Source organism: Euwallacea similis, chromosome 1 (assembly GCF_039881205.1).
Source record: "Euwallacea similis isolate ESF13 chromosome 1, ESF131.1, whole genome shotgun sequence".
Taxonomy (NCBI): domain Eukaryota; kingdom Metazoa; phylum Arthropoda; class Insecta; order Coleoptera; family Curculionidae; genus Euwallacea; species Euwallacea similis.
In genome coordinates, this window is record NC_089609.1 from 3,640,610 (window position 1) to 3,660,882 (window position 20,273).

General features: G+C 33.8%; 2 protein-coding genes across 4 annotated transcripts in view; both read right to left on the bottom strand.

Moving 5' to 3' along the window:
- Nucleotides 1-6,657, bottom strand: part of LOC136411140 (voltage-dependent T-type calcium channel subunit alpha-1G-like) — a 31,806-nt gene extending 25,149 nt beyond the window's left edge. Inside the window, exon 1 of one of the 3 annotated variants that reach the window (XM_066393618.1) lies at nucleotides 6,592-6,657. The gene's annotated coding sequence lies outside the window, so the exon portion shown is untranslated. Of the gene's footprint in view, nucleotides 1-4,558; nucleotides 4,701-6,591 lie in introns of those variants that run through there. The other 2 variants (XM_066393601.1, XM_066393610.1) reach the window with 2 other exon arrangements.
- Nucleotides 6,658-8,901: 2,244 nt separating this feature from the next.
- LOC136411098 (spermatogenesis-associated protein 20) lies at nucleotides 8,902-19,912 on the bottom strand. The gene is made up of 9 exons (XM_066393519.1): nucleotides 19,572-19,912; nucleotides 15,752-15,985; nucleotides 14,179-14,492; nucleotides 11,777-12,088; nucleotides 11,299-11,526; nucleotides 10,668-11,181; nucleotides 9,984-10,192; nucleotides 9,631-9,830; nucleotides 8,902-9,206 (listed from the first exon to the last, which is right to left on the bottom strand). Exons 1-9 carry the CDS (start codon nucleotides 19,721-19,723, stop codon nucleotides 8,919-8,921), a joined length of 2,451 nt encoding a protein of 816 aa, XP_066249616.1. The 5' UTR covers nucleotides 19,724-19,912; the 3' UTR covers nucleotides 8,902-8,918.
- Between the last annotated feature and the right edge of the window lie 361 nt (nucleotides 19,913-20,273).

Genomic DNA, 20,273 nt, shown 5'->3' on the forward strand with positions numbered 1-20,273 from the left:
AAGCAGCTAATTTCACCTAAAAGATTATCAAGCCGGGAATTTACATGGAACAACTAATGGAATATTTGTCATGGAATATATACAGTATGTCCCGAGACGGAGTTACTAAGAAGAACAAGTTTTTTATTTTTCATTTTACGAGAAAAATGTATCCTTTATGAAAGTTTTTGCTTGTTCTAAAACGGTTAAATCAGTTCTCGCCGTTTTAATTTCCCTTTATGTTACAGAGCAATATCGAAAAATAAATCCAAAAAAAATATTCTCGTTTTCATGGCACCGTAAACAGGACTTAAATTCTATGACAATGTCGCAAAGGCAACGAATTTACCTGATGCAGTACTATGGCAAAGGTGATAATGCAATTCGTCGAATTATTCAGGAATTTTATCAAAATTTTCCTATATTTACATCTAAAAATGTGGTGCACAAAAATTCATCAAGAAATTCTTAACTAGCTGCCTCGAATGCCTATTGAATGTAAAGAAAACTAAGATAGCTCGAGATGAGGATAACGCTGCGACTCTTATTGTAATGGATTCTGTACAAAATCGTCCAAAATTTTCTTTACAACTAAAATCGCTTCAATTAAGAATAAGTAAAACGCAAATACAAAAGACAACGAAACAATTGAAAATGAATCTCTTCAAACCAATTTTTAATCACGCTTTAGAGCCAGGAGATCAAACAATACGTTTAATTTCTTGCTTGTGGATGGACGCTCAAATCATGGATAACAAATATTTTCATCCAGACATTGTATTCTTTGTTGAAGTTTCGTTCTCCATCGATGGTACTGTTTCATCTCGGCATGGAAAGTACTAGAGCTATCACAATCTCTATTTCCGAATCGCTCATAGTTGGCAATGTTCAGCTAAATTGAACGCATGGCATGCACTTTCGTACCATGGTACAATTGGACCATATTTTTTGATATGTGAAATTTTTACTAGTAGTTTCTCCTAATTTGTTGAGTTATTGTAATAAAAACTTAATAATCAATTGCCATGGAAATGAGAATTCATTTTTGATACTTAAACCTTCAGCTAAATGAACCTAATTTTCGATATTTCTCTACAACGAAAAGAAAAATTCAAACGCTGAGAATAGATTTAACCCTTTTAGAATGTGCAAAAACTTTCATGAAGAATATGTTTTTCTCGTAAAATGAAAATTAAGAAACTTTCTGCTCTTGACAAATCCATTCGGAGACATACTGTATATGGAAATACCGTTACCAATAGCAACGGGGTACAACAAGCAAACATCAACAACCCGGCGCTCATTTGCGTGACTCTATTGAATTTTGAAGTTTTACGAAGCCTCGCCTAAGGCAATAAAATCCACCTATTTGCCTCAAATTTGGATTTTTATAGTCATAGAAAAACTTTCTATGATTAACATACTTCCTAAAAAACTTTTTTTTTGATATTCACAAATCTCGACGCTTAAAATTAAGATTAATCATGAAGTCGTCAAAAATACCGCACACGGAACTTACCGCACTCACTTGCGGCTCGTAGCGAACGTGATGGCCACGAGTAGTGCTCGTACTCGTTACGTAATATACTATTTTACTGCTCGCAGTTTCAATGCAAGCTGTGAGAGCTTGATTGCAAGCATTTGATTCCTCGCCCAGAAAACTGTCCGTAGTTCGTCCAAAAAATATCAAAGCACTACCGCATCGATGTTCTTTTAGTCAGCACAATAACTTTCAGTTCGCTATTTTCGCTATTTATTTCAGTTCAATGTCAGTCGATATTTTAAGGCTTTTTCCTTTGGATTTCGGTTTCTGTTTTCGATTCCCAAAAAAATTACAAAATAAGTCAGTGCGCCAATTACTGGCAGCAACACAATACAAAATGGGTTTATTTAAATTTTTTAAATAAATACGGGGAGACTCAGAGGTGGTACTTGAATCGCCCTATACACTGAACAAATTTATTATTTATATGTATATGGCTTTATTATTTTAAACGCCCACATAAGTTAATTCATCTCTTATTTGACTTTTTTTCTTATTTCTTAGTTTATTGTAGTTACTGCTTTTGTATGTATGTGTGTTCTTCTCTTGTGCTTCTGTATACATTCCCCGCTGAGGTTTAGCCAAGTTAATTACATTAGCTAACCTTTTTAGAGAAAGCCTCTGTGTTATAGCAAAATCCATTCCAAACGTCTAGAACTACACGAAGCAAGCAAAGCCGTGACTTCCATTGAATTCCAGGTAGGTACTTAATTTTGTTTAGAACATATACGAACATGTGTGTTTTATTTTTAGTTTCCAATATATCTGCATGAAGGTAATGTATGTATACAGATCGGTCCCGAAATGTGGTGACTGATTTGTAATGAAAAGTTTTATGTATTTAGTTGAGGATTAATTAATAATTATGCAGCTTATGCTGCGAGGAATGAAAAAGCGGTTAGAAATTCGGGCCAAATTCAGAAACGATACTCAAGTATGAGCACTGATTGAGTGTAGACTTCGGGTATACATCTCCATTAAAGTGCATAAAATGTGAGTCAAAAAAGTTGAATGAGTAATATTTGATTACGCGATCGCTCCCACTATGATTTTTAAATTCGGGCGGAAAGTAACGCGATTTTTAAACTACGAAGGAACGTGAGATTAATAAAGTGGAAAAAAACGGCTCTGGAAATTTTTACGCTCTAATGAATCGTAACCAACAAAAAAAGTAACTATAGAAGTACGGTTATAGAACTTACGATCAAGTGCTTGAATGCGGTTGCCTCAAAAAAAGGTTAATACAGCTCATAATCAAACTACTGGGAGTGCGCAAAGTAGCCATAACCGTTTCGAATTAGAGACAATTTATAAACGCACATGTGATGTGGGAATTTGCTACTTAATCGCTGGCACGTAGGGAATAAATTTCGTATTAGAAAGTTTTGTCACGGCTGGTTTCAAAGCCGTTTTTGCAACTTTGTCAGATTAGTGCTATAACTCGTTAATCATCAAAGCATAATACCACGGACGAAGAATTGGACTCTGTATATCCAGAGATTTTCGTTGTTACGTTATTACCTTTATTAAGGGAGATAGAGGAAGGGGATTTTCGCAACACCATGTTAATTTTAAATAAGAGAATTTTCCAGGCTCAGTGTAATTTGACATACCGAATGAATTTTTAGTTTTTGCCCTCCACTCGTATCGTGGTTATCTTGTTCGATAATAGAAGAGCGAAAATGAATTAATTCTTAGAGAAACTCTTCGCTAGAATCTACTGTGGAAAAAACGGCGATGATTCAGATTTGAATCGGGAAATTCAGCTTTACCAAATAGGCGATAAAGCTCACAAAAATAAAACGAAAACGAAAACGAAGCTATAAAACATAAAATCAAAAACGAAAATAAACATACAAAAATGAAAGTTTTGAATACAAAGTTTCTTTTTTGTACTAACCTGTTTGTTTTGGACTGTTTATGATATCAGTTTAGATTTACTTCGCATCTTAGAACAGTAACTAAATCACGCGTTCTTATGGCGTTTTATTAACGATGCTATGTAGAACTATAAGTAAAATGTAGCGGCAACCACCAATGTTTGAAGCTTGAAGCAAAAACAAAATAAACATTCCGAATTAACACATAATAGAGGCACCTTCATACCGCCTTAGTGCGGCCATTAGGATTTTCAAATTATCTGACAAATCTACAGGATGATAACTGTTCGAGGGTCATTTATCCCCATCAAATTAAAGTTTTGGTGGGACGTCTCTGACCATTAATTTATTTAGTATAAGTTTTCTTTTCTGACCTTTTGAGAATGGCCAGTGAAACCAAACAAATACGCATCGTGAATTATAGAAATGACCACAACTTTAATTTTTTAATTGATCACCCGGTATATTATTACATATTTGAAAATAAAGATTAATGATAAAATAAGATTAGAAGCCTGAAAAACTCTTTTCATCTATATAACATCCAAAGTTTCAATTTTTATTCATGGAACTAGTTAAACTTGTGCACTTAAAAAATTAAAGCTTTGGATCTAAATTTCTCTATAACCACTTGTGAGCAACTATGAGTTTAAGTTTTCTTTTGAGAGAACTTTTCTCAAAGTTTTTAAGTTGGTAAGCATCTATACGATATACCATTAAAAAATCAAATTGTCATTTCGAACCCAACAAGCAACAGAAACAAAAGGAAAAAAACAAATTGATGTTAGTGCCTTTAAGCCGAAACGTCGTAAATGGAAATTGAATGCACAGAGAGATAGCTCGCTTAAAATTCTCTTAACAAACGTTTTACGGACTTGAAACATAATATAAATCCGGAAAATTGCGGTACTTTTTGGAAAACGCTTTTGGTTTCTTTACAATAATTCAGAAGCAAAAAAAAACTTAAAGTCGTTCCAAAAACGACATTGAACTATTCATTAAATTACCTTCAATTTTTCCCATTTAACCACTTTTTTCTCATTTTCTCGTTTTACCTTTGCAATTGTCATCAAGTCGATCATAATTTATCGTCTTCAACTTTTTTTTTAAATGTTCGCGACTTGATTTAAATTTTTAAACTTCCATAATTATTTACCTACATGTGTAATTTAACCATAAATTATCCCAGCAAAGTGACGCACCACAACTATTCCGAAATTAATTTTCGAGTCAATCCACAAAACAATCGGAAGTGGCCACGAAATTTTGTAGTTTTCGCGCCCCGTCATTCAACCGTTCAGCCGCTGACTGAAGATGCAACAGCCTCCAGAGTCCAGCATGCTGCTGATGGCGCGCGCAATAGCTCCACCGGCTGCTGTCGGTCGCTGAGGTACAGCTCTCAGCTCCATTGATGAATTTTTCAGTTTCTAGGGAAACTAATTTGTAAAATATAGATTTAGGCTCGACTTTTATGATGGCTGATCAAGAAATAATAACCGAATAAGTATCGAGCAAAACAATCAATTGATTAGAGCTATGACAAAATGAATTTATCCTGTTCATAAATTTTAAGAAGCAAACTCTATCTTCGGTGAAAAACTTTTTTACAATAAGGCTGCAGCTAAATGCATTAAATGAATTGAAAAATTGTAACCGAAACTAAAAAATAAAAATGAGCAATTTTCGTTAAATTTCTGAGTGAGTTAATTATGTAAACGCAGATATTTACTAAGTTCTAATCTCGCACATTTATTAAATTCGGCCATAGCCACTTATATTCATTATTTCTACAGGGCAAAAATTTTCATGTCACTGTTCGATTCTTTTTTCAATGAATAAAAGAGCACATATTTTCCGCCTAAAACAACACTGGGACTACTATCAGCAATTACGTAACTGAACAACAAAGACTGAAAAAAAGCGGATGTAAATTATAGAATACGAATTTGTAGAATGGCCGACAAATGGAGGGAGTTGCGTGATTTATATTAATCGAATAATTAAAACGATCTTAATGATTCCTTTTCAGATCCTTAGCGATCTCTATTAAACTTTAATCGTAACAATAACTTATTGTTCAACACATCATTTATATTCTCTACCGTAACTGAAAAAGAAATATCTAGTAATAAATATAAAAATAATTAATTAATTAATTACATGAAATAAATAATAAAATTAAGCAAGAAAATTGACAAAAAAAACTAACAAATGTCGTTTTTAGCAAGTAACAATAATATTATTGAACGGTTATAGCTTCATAAGAGATCATATTAGAACTTTATCTTTTTGTCTTATTTTAATGTCTCTATTTTAATTATCTCCTTAAACTTTTGATAAAGAGATATAAAAAAAATAATTTGAAACGGTTATGGCTACTTTACCACGCTGCTATACTTATTTTTTCCCTTTTGTGTTCCATTTGTAAACTGAGTTGCGAACTGAAACCCTTTAATTAATGGTTTCAATTACGGAAACTGTAGATTTATTTGTCAAAATAGGAAAAATAATATTTTGTTTACAGTGCTACTTATTACCACAAATTAAAGCACAGAGGCTTTCAAATGTTTTTGGCATTACCATTTCCACGGCAAATTAGTCAAGTTGAAGCTTAGATAAGATTTAAAAAAGCTTCTCTTGGTATATGTTACGATAAAGACTCCTTAACGGGGAATAAGGAGAGCCATAAAATTCCAACGATAGCACATTTAAGGAAAAAGTTTTGATACTTAATAGAAAATGTTATTCATTAGACAGCATTTAACCTAATGACTTGAATCGTTAATTAAATACCTAAATATTTCTATGGAGGATTCTTTATCAACAGACAACTGTAGCGACAAACTATTGTGCACACAACAATATATATTTTCCTTTCCATTTACACTGTATAGTTCTCAAATTATTCACTAATCGTTAGTTTGTCCTTTATAAGCTGCAAGCTCTATGCAGCCATACTTCGAGCCAAATGAACTATGTAAACGAAGTAAATGAGTCGTTTCAATTTGCTTGTGCACAGCTTGGATCTGAGTTAATTCAGTTTGCATTATTCCCCTATCACCTCCAAAAATATTACAACAGGTGTTGAATTATAGTTAGACAATCAGCAATGTCCTTCAGTCGTGCGGTAGAATCATAACGTGCTGGGTGTTGATTAATCAGGAAACAGCAAATTCCATAACATTCCACCTCTTAAAGAACTGTCAATCCCAACAAACATTACGTCTTCACACTCTACTACCATGTATGTCCCCCCCTGCCAATTTCCCTGATCCTCCTCCAGTTTTCTCCCCATGATCCTGTTCAGCATATTCACTATGGCGCTGAGATATTCCCCTTTCTCCCCCAGCAATTTCCTTATGATGTTTATTGTTATTGCCTTTTTATACACTCTACTTACCTCGAATCTGACGTTCTTCAAATTAACACATTCGAACACTGCGCGGTATGTTGTACCTCTCTCCGAGAAGAACGGGCAAGTTTCTGACTCCCTTTTACTGATCTGATTTGGATATACACAGAATATGCCATGACCTATCAAAGCTTATGTCACGAAATTTTCCACCTCCCTGAATTTTAGTTTCACCCATTTCCTGACGTCCGTCATACCGCTCCCATCTTCTCTGCCACTCCTCCAAGAGTTCGTCCTTTCCCACCGTTTTGCGCTCCTTGTCTTCTCTCCAACTTTTTATTCTTTTTCGTGCTGCAAGTTTGATTGGCAGAATGTTAGCGATCAGGTAAGGCCTTCGTTGTTTCTGTTCTATACGCCTAAATTGGCCTAACATTGCTAATTGTTGGTTCACCATTTGCAATTTTTCACACCATACCGATGCTGCATACAAATCTATCGAAGTCATGGTACTAACCATGAGTCTTCTTCTGGTAGATCTTGTACCGTCTGTCATCGGAATAACGTTGTTGATCATAACGATCGCTTTTTTGTCAGTTTTCTTTATGTGTAAGGTCATTCGCATATCTCTTTCCACGAGCACTCCAAGATATCAGATTATCTATTCTAGAGCTTCGCTTTTCCACTCTAATTATACAGTCGGTGATGCTTCTTTTTTCCAGTAGAATGACAGTCTCAGTTTGATAAACTTTTATGTAACTGATGTAATTCTGATTTCAGCATGTGTTATTAGGCGAATATGCAATTAAAATTCAGAATGAGAAAAATAATTTTTAAAAAACCTTGGTTTTTATAACAAATATTCGTAGAATGTAAAGCAAATTTCGATATTAATGGTATATGTATATAGACCGTTCCATTAGAAAAAATGCTGTTCTTACCTGAATTTCTATTATTTTAAAGTTGGGAACTTTTTGGAAATCATTTTTGAGTTCTGCGTTTTAACATACATCAGATGGGTATTTCGTTTTGCCTTCATTAAATACAGGAAAATGTAAAAAGTAAGGATGTTCGAGTCCCACAGAACAACCCTTCAGGTACCTACTTTCATCACTTTAAGCACCACTATATTTTTTTATTTTTATGTAAAAAATGCTGTTGTATTATGATACCATAACATTGTTGTCCAGAACAAAAACTCCTACATATTTTTTTAATATTTTTATTTAAAATTCAAAATTTACATAACTGATTGTATGTACTAAAACGTTCTCGGAGTGCTATAAAACGAAGTGGATATAGATGCCAAACGGTCATATAATATACGTTAATCCATGTCAGAAAAATACGCATATATATATTTTTTTACACTTTTCTAAAGAAAATACTTTCTGACACAGATATAGATAATTTTACCAAAAGTAAACTATTACACAATGTGCTTCCATTATCCTCTTAAATCTTCAATTACCATTATTTGCTTAATTTACATACATACTTTACACGCATATTTACATATATATATCTGGCTAAATCTTTAAAAACCACGCTCAAATATTATTTCCAATCTAATATCACATCAACACACCGATGTTTCAATTACAAGCCAATCTTCCAAATTAGACCATTCCAAACAGTGCCAAGCCCCTGTATTAAACAAAATCAACTGTTAATCTACCAAACTGATCACCAGACATTACAAACTGCTCTTTTATAGCATGCGCCCCCCTATAAATGGAAAAATATGTGGTTCAGTTATTTAGGGCACGGTCATTTACCGCACATTAACTATGTGCTGCAAGAATGAAACAGAGGGGTGAACGATGTATTGGTGGTCTGGGAGAAAACTCGTTCCAGTGAAATTTCCTTTTTTTGTTAATGGAGGTACAAATAAATTAAACCAAAAAACCGCACCATTTTTTCCTTTGACTGCGAGAACGGTTTCTTTCGAGAAAGAGTAATTATTAATGAGATTCGATTGAAAGATCACCTTTAAATCAACAAAATGTAAGTTAGTATCAAAAAACTAAACGTAAATCCAAATAAATTAAAATCTATTACAAATTTTCAATAAAAGGCAGAATCTACGGCACCCTACCACCTCTTTTCTCATTTAGTTTTGGAAAAAGAATCGTTACATTAAAAAAAGGTTACTTCAAAGGTTGTTTTATTTTTTCTCGCTGCTACAGCACGACGAATTTTCATCCAAAGATGTTGCAAGGTCGTCTGGTTCTGTCACAGGCAGGCTGCAAGTAAAGTTTCTACACACGTACGCTGCAGCTCTGCCTTCGATCGGTTTTAATCTGCGCAGAGTTTCAATACGTTGATAAAGAAGACCGGCACGACCACCAGGGCCATCTGCAACAGCTAAAATTCTCCCTGGGATGTAACGCGATCTGACCACGTCAAGGAGGGCTTGGGTTGTATTGTCTTCGGTGGGGCCAGCAATGAATACCTGGAAGAAACAATTATCACTGGCATTAAACAGTTTCAAAATGTAAAAAAAATATAATGGTTAATCGTAAATTTTATATCATTTTGTGGATGTTACGCGGTACCATAAGTAGGACGTGCATAGTTTATGGAGTCAATCGCTATTGTGCTTCATGATCCCACTGGAAAGTTTAAGACGCCCTGTATAGTATCATATCAAAATTTCAAATACATACGACATATTCTTCTTGGTGTTGCGATTTTTTTGAAAGTCAGTGTATATTCGAATACCGTTCAATCAGCATGTGTCGCTGAACTGATTAATATTTTCGATATATCGATATCCGTATCGATATTTGACACATCGAATATCGAAGCACAGCATGAATTGGTGTATCACCCACATCTACCCGTAATGTCATAAACTACCTACTAATAGCACTTACCTGAGTGGGAAAATTATGGTAAAGCATCAATCCAGAAGCCATTTCGGGCAAAGCAATCGGTATCGATTTTAGACGTTCAGCAAATGAGGCTAAAGTTTCGCCAGCCTTTTCGCGCAAATCTATTCGATGAAGATAGTTAGCCAGCCGAATCAAATTGAGCACGGCAACAGAATTCCCGCATGGTTCTGCTCCATCTTGGTCTATACAAGAAAATAAATCACAAAAATAGTCGTCATGTTGGTTTCGTAGATATAAAAGAAAATAAGATATTGAGAAAGTGAAAAATGGGTTCCGATAGTTTTTGAATGTTCGCAGACCGACCCAGAGCGATTAGAATATAATTAATTAGTTACCTTCTTTTCCGCGAAGCAAAATGCTCTTATCAACACTAGAACTACTAAAGTAGCCACCATCTTCTTCATCCCAAAATAATTTATCCTGTGTTTCTTGAAGTGTTTCAGCCCACTGCAACCAATCAGCATCTAGCGACGCCTCGTAAAGATCAAGTAGACCTCTAATCAAGAAGGCATAGTCGTCAAGAAAGCCAAATATGGGAATCGACCTACATTAAAAATTAATATTCTGTAAAGAATGGTGTGTTATATTATCGTATGTTATAACTTAAATAATAATTGAGAAATGTGTTAAAATTATGAGCGGATTGGAAACCGCCAGATTTTTGACTGAAACGGCTTTTCTTTAATTAAATCTTAGTTAGTTTCTTAATTTCAAATTTTTAGTTAGGGAAAGAGTCCTGATGAAGCAGACGTACGTACACACCCGCAAGTAGTAATTTTTCAGTCACTGTTTTATAGTGAGTCCAAAAATGGGTAAGTTTTTTATCTAATTATTTCATTCATTAAGTTTGACTCACAGTACAAATTTCCTTTTGGCTTATTCTATTCAACTCTTTGCTTTATTTTGTAGCCATTTTATAAATAAATCTTTTCTTAAGATTTTATTCTGAAGATTAACTTTTTCTATGCAACACATACCAAATTATATTTTCATAAAATATGTTAGCAAAGAAAACTTACGTTTGTGTAATCTCTCCTTCATTTCCTCTATAACAACACCTCAACAAACTCTTGTCCTCATCGTTGTACAAAAATTTCTTTATGAAATTAGCCGCAAGAATGGCTCTATCAATGTAGGATTGGTTCTTTAGCACAAATCCAGCCTTGGCAAAACCTGATATCATCAAACCATTCCACGAAGTCACCATTTTTGTATCAGTATCAGGCTTAGGCCTTTTCTGTCTTTCTTCGTACAAAACTTGATGTGACTGATTCAATATTTCTTTTAATTGTGGCACTGTAATATTGAAATGGCGCGCTGTTGACTCATATGAATCGAAACACGCCAAAACGTTTTTATTTGTTAGTTCTTTATGAGGATCTTGAGCAGGATTCACATTGCCATTCTTTTTGATATTGTAATGATAAATAATGACGTCATAATGTTTCACTCCATTCGTTTCGTGATCTAGAAGGTTTTTAATTTCGTTATACTCCCAAACGCAAAACGCACCTTCCATTTTACGAGAAGCATCTAAAAAATAAATGCACAAGGTCAATCCAAAGATGCAACAATCAATAATAAGAAATTTCTTCTTAATTATGGAGATAATTATATAGTAAGTTGAGTTTAATATGCAGACATACTCACCCTTATGTGGATAAGAATCTGCATCTTCAGCCCCGTAGAAACCTCCCAGTTCATGGCTCAAATCCCTGGAGACGTAGGTCAAAATATCCCTGGCAACATCTGCATAAAATTCATCTTTCGTGACTACATAAGCGTCACAATATGAGACAGCCAATTGCGCCTGGTCATAAAGCATTTTTTCAAAATGCGGTACATGCCACCTGTCGTCAACTGAATATCTAGCAAATCCTAAACGAAATATACAAGATATTAGATAAATTTGATGGTTTCATTAAAAAAACACACAACTTTTGCTTGCAAATCGAAAATTTCAACAAAAACTTTATTTTTTACTACAAAGCTAAATGATGTTGCCAACGGATTCGTTTCCTTATCTCGAGACTCTTTATTAGGGCGCCCTGTATGAATATTTAGCGCCCAAAAAAGGGATAAAAAATAATTGTTGGTTTATTTACTTTATGATCAACTCTCAACTTGCCTTTATTTACATGATCGTGTAATCCTCCAAATGCCATTTTCTTTAAAGTATGCAGACACATTTCAAGGCATTGCATGCCTCTCTCACTGCATTGCTCCTTGGCATACATGTGGAATAAGAAGTTAAAATTCGAAGGTTGGGGAAATTTAGGAGCCATGGAAAAGCCTCCATTATCGGCTTCGTAGGATCGAGACAACTGCAATGCACACTTCTGCCATGAATCTTCCCCGATTACCTGCACCTTTGATGCAGCTGTTGAGCTTTTTAGTTTCTGGAGTTTCATGTCTTGGAGAGCTTGGAGACTGAATTTGCCTGGAAAAAACAATATTTTCCTTCTAAAGCAATCTTAAATACATATAGCGATTGAGGAAAGTTTGTTTTCCATTATAATGGCAAAAAAAAGAAAATCGTCAGACATACAATGACGAAATGAGTCAGAATTCCACGATTTACCCAACAATTCGATAATAGGTATATACAGGGGATTGACATTAAGAAATTTTACATATCCTTTTTACAAACTTGTATGATACAAGAACGATTGTTCTACTTACTATACAGATTTTTCAAGAACCTAATATGCGAATTTAATTTATTGTGCTACCCTTGCAGGTTTCTGAGATATTGGACTGCTCCCAGGCTCATCAGCGATCATGTATAAATTATTTAACCGTTCTTCTACCCCTTACAATGCGCTAATCTCCTTCTCTTTTATGAGGAGATATGCAATTACATATACAGGGTGGCGCACTTCACCTCCCGTCTCCTATAGCTCGGTTATTATTGACAGTAGGATTTCGATATTTTGTATACTTTACCGGTGTCTTAGGACGTACTCCAGGAAAATATTTCTAATTATACAAGGTGTCCCAAAAAAGTGTGACGATACCGAACTATATTTTTTTTAATGGAATACCCTATTTTTTTCACAATTAAATGCTTTCTATGATTGTCTACATATTCCTAAAATTTTGTTGAGATCGGTTAAATAATACCGGCGAAAAAAATTAAAAAGTGAAAAAAATTACATTTGCGCCTCTAGCTTGAAAAAATAATAAAAAATAGAGATAATGTCTATGTAAAGAAACACTCAAGATGCTTATTAAGCATGGTTTAATAGTTTTATTAAAAAAGTTTCGATGATCGATATTGTACAGGGTCTCCAAAATTTGGCGTCACATTTTTCAAACTTGAAAGTGTTTTATTTTTCTTATTTTAAATTGGGACCCCCGTATATTTTAATTTAGTTCGATGCGGAATTCAAAAACAAACATTTTTCGAATTACATGTCTGTCGCAATTCCTAACACTTCGAGAGTTGTTCGCGGAAAACCATTCCAATAGTAATTAAATTGATTAAAAAACTACGGTTGCTATGACAAACGAATTATTTATAGAACTTATTTTATAATTACAATTATCTTACAACTATTACACATCTAAAGTATGTGTTCGAAATGTCCTCCGTTCTCTTGAAGACACAAATTAAGACGACTATGGAACGACCTTGCAACTCTTCGTAACATATCGGGTGTGATGTGTTGAAATGCATTTACAATTTCAGGACATTTGTCAATGATAACCGAGCTATAGGAGACGGGAGGTGAAGTGCGCCACCCTGTATACCATCAATTACCTTCATATATCAAATTATATAAGCGTTGATAACAAATTACTATAAATTCAAATGGAAAATTACGTTAGGCGAAAGATTCACCATCAAAAGAACACTAGTTAAAGTTTTGAAAAAAATTATGATTTTGCACTTTAAATTAAATCAGAAATTTAAACATGTTGTATTTCCTCAACAAAACCTTTTTGGAATAAGATTTATATGTTTCTTGATACAAAATCACTGGTTTAATTATTTGCAATCAGTAGAAATCACCCTGTATAATCCCATACATACATATATTTAGTATCTGAAGTATTAAATCTATTCGTTGTGTAGACCGGTTTAATGTTACTATATTCATACAACTAGCGTAACACCACTTAATAAAATGTAAATTAGTTACGATTTTTAAAACTTTCTACATTAACCCACATTTATGTTGTTCCGAAGGCAGGGTCAATGAACAAAACCTTCAATATTATAATATTATATCAGCAGTATGCAGGTAGTTTACCATTAAACAATTCTCCAAATTGTGGAAGGAAATTAGGAAATTCGTCCAGATCATATTTTCCAAGTAAAAACAATTAATTAGCAAGAAGGGTAATTAATAGTAATCCCAAGGATGTTTTGCAAACTAAAGTTTCTATCTAAAATTTTACAATGAGCAAATATATTCCAAAGTACTTTGCACCTATTTTTTTACTAGAACACCCATTAAGGTTAAAGTTTATTCCCTCTAGACCAAACTCAGTTCCCAACATGTAAATATTATACGGCTCACTTACCCGACGAAGAAAGGGCCTTGCTGTTTTTCCTCCATTCCTCAGCTATATTCAGTAATAATTGAGGGAAGCTTGGCATTCCCAAGCCCCTACTTTCTAAAGGGAAGTATGTTCCACCCGCCAAAGGTTCAAGTGTAGGGGTTAAAAATACGGACATAGGCCAACCCCCTCCACCTGTTGTGGCCTGTACAAACGCCATATACATTCGATCTACGTCTGGTCGTTCTTCACGGTCCACTTTAATATTTACAAAATGTTCGTTCATTATATTTGCTACGGCCTCATTCTCAAACGATTCTTTTTCCATTACATGACACCTAAGAAAAATATGGTAACTCTCCAAGTTTAATACTGCATATGCATTTATAAAAATGTTCGTTGGCACATTGTAGGAAGTATTAAAAAAAATGATGTTTTTTTGATAAAATCTAGACCTTATAAAAGCCATCTGCCTTATTTTTATTATTTGTTTAAAAATACGCCTCTGGAGGGCTGATTAATTAAGCAGTCAATGACAAGTTCCTATCCTTTTTTGTCCTACAAGTTCTCCCCCCAGATATGTCGGCCCTTAAAGGCCCCTAAAAGATTTTAAAATACATAGAGGACCTACATTAATAATTTTAATACAATAGACTCGAACTAGAGCTCCTTAAAACCGGGCTTTTTAAATAAATTTTCATTCGCCAGGGACAGACTAGTTTGGTAGAATAATGCTGTATGACAAAGTATTTTAAAAAATGTTTGCACAAGCTGTTTACTGCACTCTTTAGGATGCAGTAAACTGTATGATCAAGTTGATGCGGCCACGGTTTCGCTAGCCCCAGACAATTGTGTAACTATTGACGAAATATTATCTTCGAACAATAATACCTCCTTACGCTCCCATTTGCAGGCAATTTTCACAAAAAAAACCTCGATAAATTGATTTTTAATTATTCATCATCATCAGCAAATTAAGTCAATATACAGGGTCAAAAAAAACACAAATTAATCAAATTTTATGACGAATCAACCAATTTTCAACGGATGATCGTTTTCGTCCGACTAAAAATTTTGTTTGAATCTATCGAGTAAAACACCCTTGTCTGATTATTTTTCAAACAATTTTCAACTGTAGGCGCAAAAGTTGAGTTTTACGTCCTTGGCATAAAAATCACCATTTAGACAACTCTTAAACTAAAAAAAGGTATTATTGATCGATGACTCTGAAACACACCATTTTCGAGAAAAACGCATTTTCTATTTGTTCCTCTATCATACTGCGTGGAAAATAAATTATTCTGTTAGAACTAGTGCGTTCCTGGGGGGCTAAATTGGATACATAAATTTGAAACACACTATTTAAAGGAATCTTAATTAAAATTCATCATATTAAAAAATTATTTAGAGCTGTAAAAGGTTTTCATGAAAAGTTGATTTTGAGATGTGCCCTTTTGGAGCGAGTATCTTCTTAGTCTTAGCGTGTAGGGTAAAACAGTATAGGAACTTGTCAAATTATTTTGATGTTTTCTATACAATTATCATACACCTACATAATTTTCCCTTCTTTATTTTATTTCGAAAAACTATCACTTACCAATGGCATGTGGAATAACCAACAGAGAGAAAAATTGGCTTATCCTCAGCTTTCGCTGTGGCAAAAGCCTCTTCTCCCCATGGGTACCAGTCAACTGGATTAGTGGCATGTTGCAACAAATATGAGCTTTTTTCCAACGCCAATCGATTCAGCTTTGCCGGTTGAGATACGCCTGGTCCAGACATATTTCTGACTGCATTACTTGAAGCGATTGAGGGAAGAAAAGACAAACGCCTGCACATGATACATTCATGTTAATAACTATGTGGAAAAGGCATGGAATGCTTAAATAAGCTTATGAACTTTTTATTCGTATTTTATGAGATGTATGCTTTATGTGAAAATATACGCTATCGAATCATGAATTACGTATTGTCACGCATACTATTATTAGGGAAGTTGATGTCTTAATTTATATGAAACGCCCTATATATTATCACATTTTGAATTCTAAATTATATGTTGCCCTCGTTTTTTAACGCGTATTTTTTACTCGATCTCTGAATTGTCTTCATAACTATATTAAAAATATTGATGCATTATCAGCTAATACATTAAAACACTTTTTAACCTTTATTTTCCAAAAATGTAATCCAATCACACATTCATTGACATTTTTTTACATTTAATACTTTATATGCCTTTAAGATTCTCACATGTAAAGAAACTGTCCCTTGCAGTTTTCTAAAGCATTCACAGCTGACTGTTAATCAAATTGAAGGTCCTGGAACTGCATTTATCACTTAAGAATTTTACTGATTGATAAATCTTTAACACAGCAGCACTAAGCTCCTTGTTCAATGCATTTTGAGAACTTAGATGTGGATTGATTTGTTTTAGCAACTTCGTGCAAGTTTTGATATTGGATGTGTATCAATATCCTAATATACAATAGTCTCATATATTTTGTACCACTTAGTATTTTCAGGAATACTTTCCAGAATCTTTTTTTGTGAACTGTGCAATATAACTAGCTACACAAAAACATAGTTAGTTTATTTATTTATCTATAAAGTACGCTATGTCCCTAATCAATTAGTTTAATTTTTTACTATAAAAATTGTAGATCTGACTTTCATATGAGAAAAGTTGAGTGAGTGAAGGAATGTACCTACAAATAAAATGATTTTCAGGTTAAATTATATATACAGGGTGTCCCAGATAAGGATGAACAGCATGGGGATCTCGGAAACGGTAATAGATACAAAATGGTTTAAATTGGGAAAAAGTTAGGCAATTTAAAGCAAATTAATAATCTGTTTTTATATCGACGAAATTCCGAATGGTTACGAAGATATCCGGAAAAAAACGAATTTGGCGGTTTTCGTTTTTTGCAAATAACTCTTATACGGTTATAGTTAGAGGAATAAAAGTTTTACATTATTAAAGCACTTTTTTGAGAACTGTTTAGCAGTGTTGCCAGTTTTCTTGTTACATCCTTACTTTCGGAGAAAAATGAGTAAACTTTTGATTTTCATATGGGCGTGATATCAATTATTTATATTTTCAAAATCGTCATAAAATTCCCTTTTCAGCCATGCATTACATTTAATATTTTTCTCAGAAACTCTATGAGTTATAGCCATTAAAGCATTTTTTGATAAGTAGGCCATGATTTTGACTTATAGTAATGGTGCACATTAAATAAATGAATGCTGTGGAAACGTCAACATTTGATTCGATCCAAGTTTAGCCGCATTGTTGTTATTAAATACATAATTTGAAACAATTATTTTTTTAATTTTAGGGTGATACCAGTAATATATTTATACTTTTAAATAATGTTGACGTTTCCACAGCATTCATTTATTTAATGTGCACCATTACTATAAGTCAAAATCATGGCCTACTTATCAAAAAATGCTTTAATGGCTATAACTCATAGAGTTTCTGAGAAAAATATTAAATGTAATGCATGGCTGAAAAGGGAATTTTATGACGATTTTGAAAATATAAATAATTGATATCACGCCCATATGAAAATCAAAAGTTTACTCATTTTTCTCCGAAAGTAAGGATGTAACAAGAAAACTGGCAACACTGCTAAACAGTTCTCAAAAAAGTGCTTTAATAATGTAAAATTTTTATTCCTCTAACTATAACCGTATAAGAGTTATTTGCAAAAAACGAAAACCGCCAAATTCGTTTTTTTCCGGATATCTTCGTAACCATTCGGAATTTCGTCGATATAAAAACAGATTATTAATTTGCTTTAAATTGCCCAACTTTTTCCCAATTTAAACCATTTTGTATCTATTACCGTTTCCAAGATCCCCATGCTGTTCATCCTTATCTGGGACACCCTTATATGTGGGATTCTTAGGTCAAGTAGATCTAACCCTTTTGTACATATGTAAAGACTTCTCCAGTTTTACGATAAAGTCGAGACACAATCGGAAGTCTTTGAGTTGTAAATAATGATAGTGCCAATACTGTTAATTAGGTTAGGTCTGTTAATTTAAGATGAGAGTTGTGAGGGGGCTGATGTTGCCCCTGTAGAACGCCTATGTATGTCGCAACCTGGTTAGAAGTATTTTCGTCAATTAAGAGGGTTTTACAGTCGTTATCTTCATGCGATTTTGCTATTTTATGATTAACGTCTAACCACCCTTTGTCGGTACTTGTGGGAAAGGATAACCGTCCTTTGTCGTCCTTTGTCGGCGCGGATGAGAAGCGCGGCCGCGCTTTGTTGGAATCTCTGGAAGTGTACCGACAAAGCGTTATCAGTACCACGGTAACGACTCAGGTGGTGTCATAAGTCGGTAATTGCTTTCTAGCCAGGGTACGACACTGTTTTAATTACCCTTAGTTTAGTACTTAAGAGTGCCCCGAATCTAGAAGGCTTTCTTTCTTTCAAGTGACTCACCAGCACTATTATCCACAAGCAAAATCATAAGTGTATCCGTTAATATCAATAAACCCTAGACAACTTTAAAAAAACCTACACATATATAAAGAACATAACATTAACCATAACAATACAAGACGACAATGAACCATAACAATACCCAAACTTTAGGACAGCTACATATAAAAGGTTGACACTAAAAAGGATATAAAAAATATGCTTATAGCAATTTAAGAGTAAAATATGGTAATTTCCTGCATTTCAATGTTTCTATAATGTGTATTGAAACCCACATTTCAAATAAATTGCTGCATCTAATGAGATGGACGAAAAAATTATGTATTCTGAAAGTGTTTATCCAGATTCAGTACTTACAAAACGGCCCATCAAACTGACCATGAACTAGATATTCAAGTTCGAACACCCCAAGATTGAAGTTTCAGAGACACTGTTTAATATCAAAAAGCCAAATACCTTTCTAACAATAGCTAAGGTTTATTGGTAATATATTTGTTAAAAAATAATTTCAAGAAATGAGCAGTTTAGATTAATAATGAAGAAAAGAAAGCAAAATGCAACATTCAAGTCGAGTGGTGTGAGCTAAGGGTCCTAAAGCCTTTTTGTTTTGGACTTGAGTTTAGCGTTGGTCAAGTAAGAAAACTTAATGTCAGAGTCCAAATTAAGAGAAATAAATATGAAATGGATTTCTTCAAATATATTCTTTACCTAGAAGTCCCTAATATTTGCCTATTATATAATGTAAATCAACCATAAGGTTTGAAGATAGGGAGGAGTGCTGTTTACAACTTACAATAAAGGCAACATTAAAAATTCAAAATTATTTATTTATAATAAAAATGTAGCCTTGAAGGAGATTGAAGGTTATATCAAACGTGACGATTGCGACGTAAACACTGAACGTAAAGGCATATTTGGTTTTCAATTATAAATAGGAATTATTACAAAAGTTACCTAATATTTGGCCTGTTTGTGAGTGTAGGTTGTTCCTGCTGTACCTTACTGTCGGAACCTACAGTATATTTCGGCTGACAATTACTCAAACTCGAAAAACGACGAAAAATGCAAAGGCATTGATTAAAATGACCAATCCTTGTAAAAATCATTTTGAAATTCGATGGTATTCACTAGCGGCACCATATCACAACCGTTTCACAACCTCACAGCATTAATAACAAACGTTTGTTCTATTTTTACAATGAAAATTCGAATTTGAATTCCATGTAAAGCTTAAAATAAACCACTTTCAATAATTTTTACAATACAGCACTGTGCGTACAAAACATAAACAATGCACAACTTTCTGCTCGATGTGACTTCTGTCACTTGTCATCTGATTAAAGGCGCATTTTCATTTTGTACTCTGGTTAAGGTGCTGACAGGATATTGGATGGGACATGCGTATTTGGCATAATGTGGATACTTTCCTACCGAACCTATAGAGTTTAGAATTTTTCAAATAATTAAAACAAAATGAAGAACACAACTCACAATGCATTAATGTTACTCTAAGTGTGATTATCTCCACAGAAAAGGTGTCTTACGTGGTGCAGGTGTAAGCTGCTTTGATGTATAGAACTTTTTGATCTTATAATAAAGGAAAATTACTGTTATAATTAGCTATTTCCCTAATTTTTGGATTCCCACACCTTGCTA

Excerpts from the sequence above, each read along its gene's own strand:
- LOC136411098 (XM_066393519.1), bottom strand. The coding sequence starts at position 19,723 with ATGATTTTTACAAGGATTGGTCATTTTAATCAATGCCTTTGCATTTTT. Across the intron at positions 11,527-11,776 it reads ACACGATCATGTAAATAAAG|GATTTGCTAGATATTCAGTT; the intron begins GCAAGTTGAGAG and ends TATTTCGTTTAG. Across the intron at positions 10,193-10,667 it reads GAAGGAGAGATTACACAAAC|GTCGATTCCCATATTTGGCT; the intron begins GTAAGTTTTCTT and ends TTTTTAATGTAG.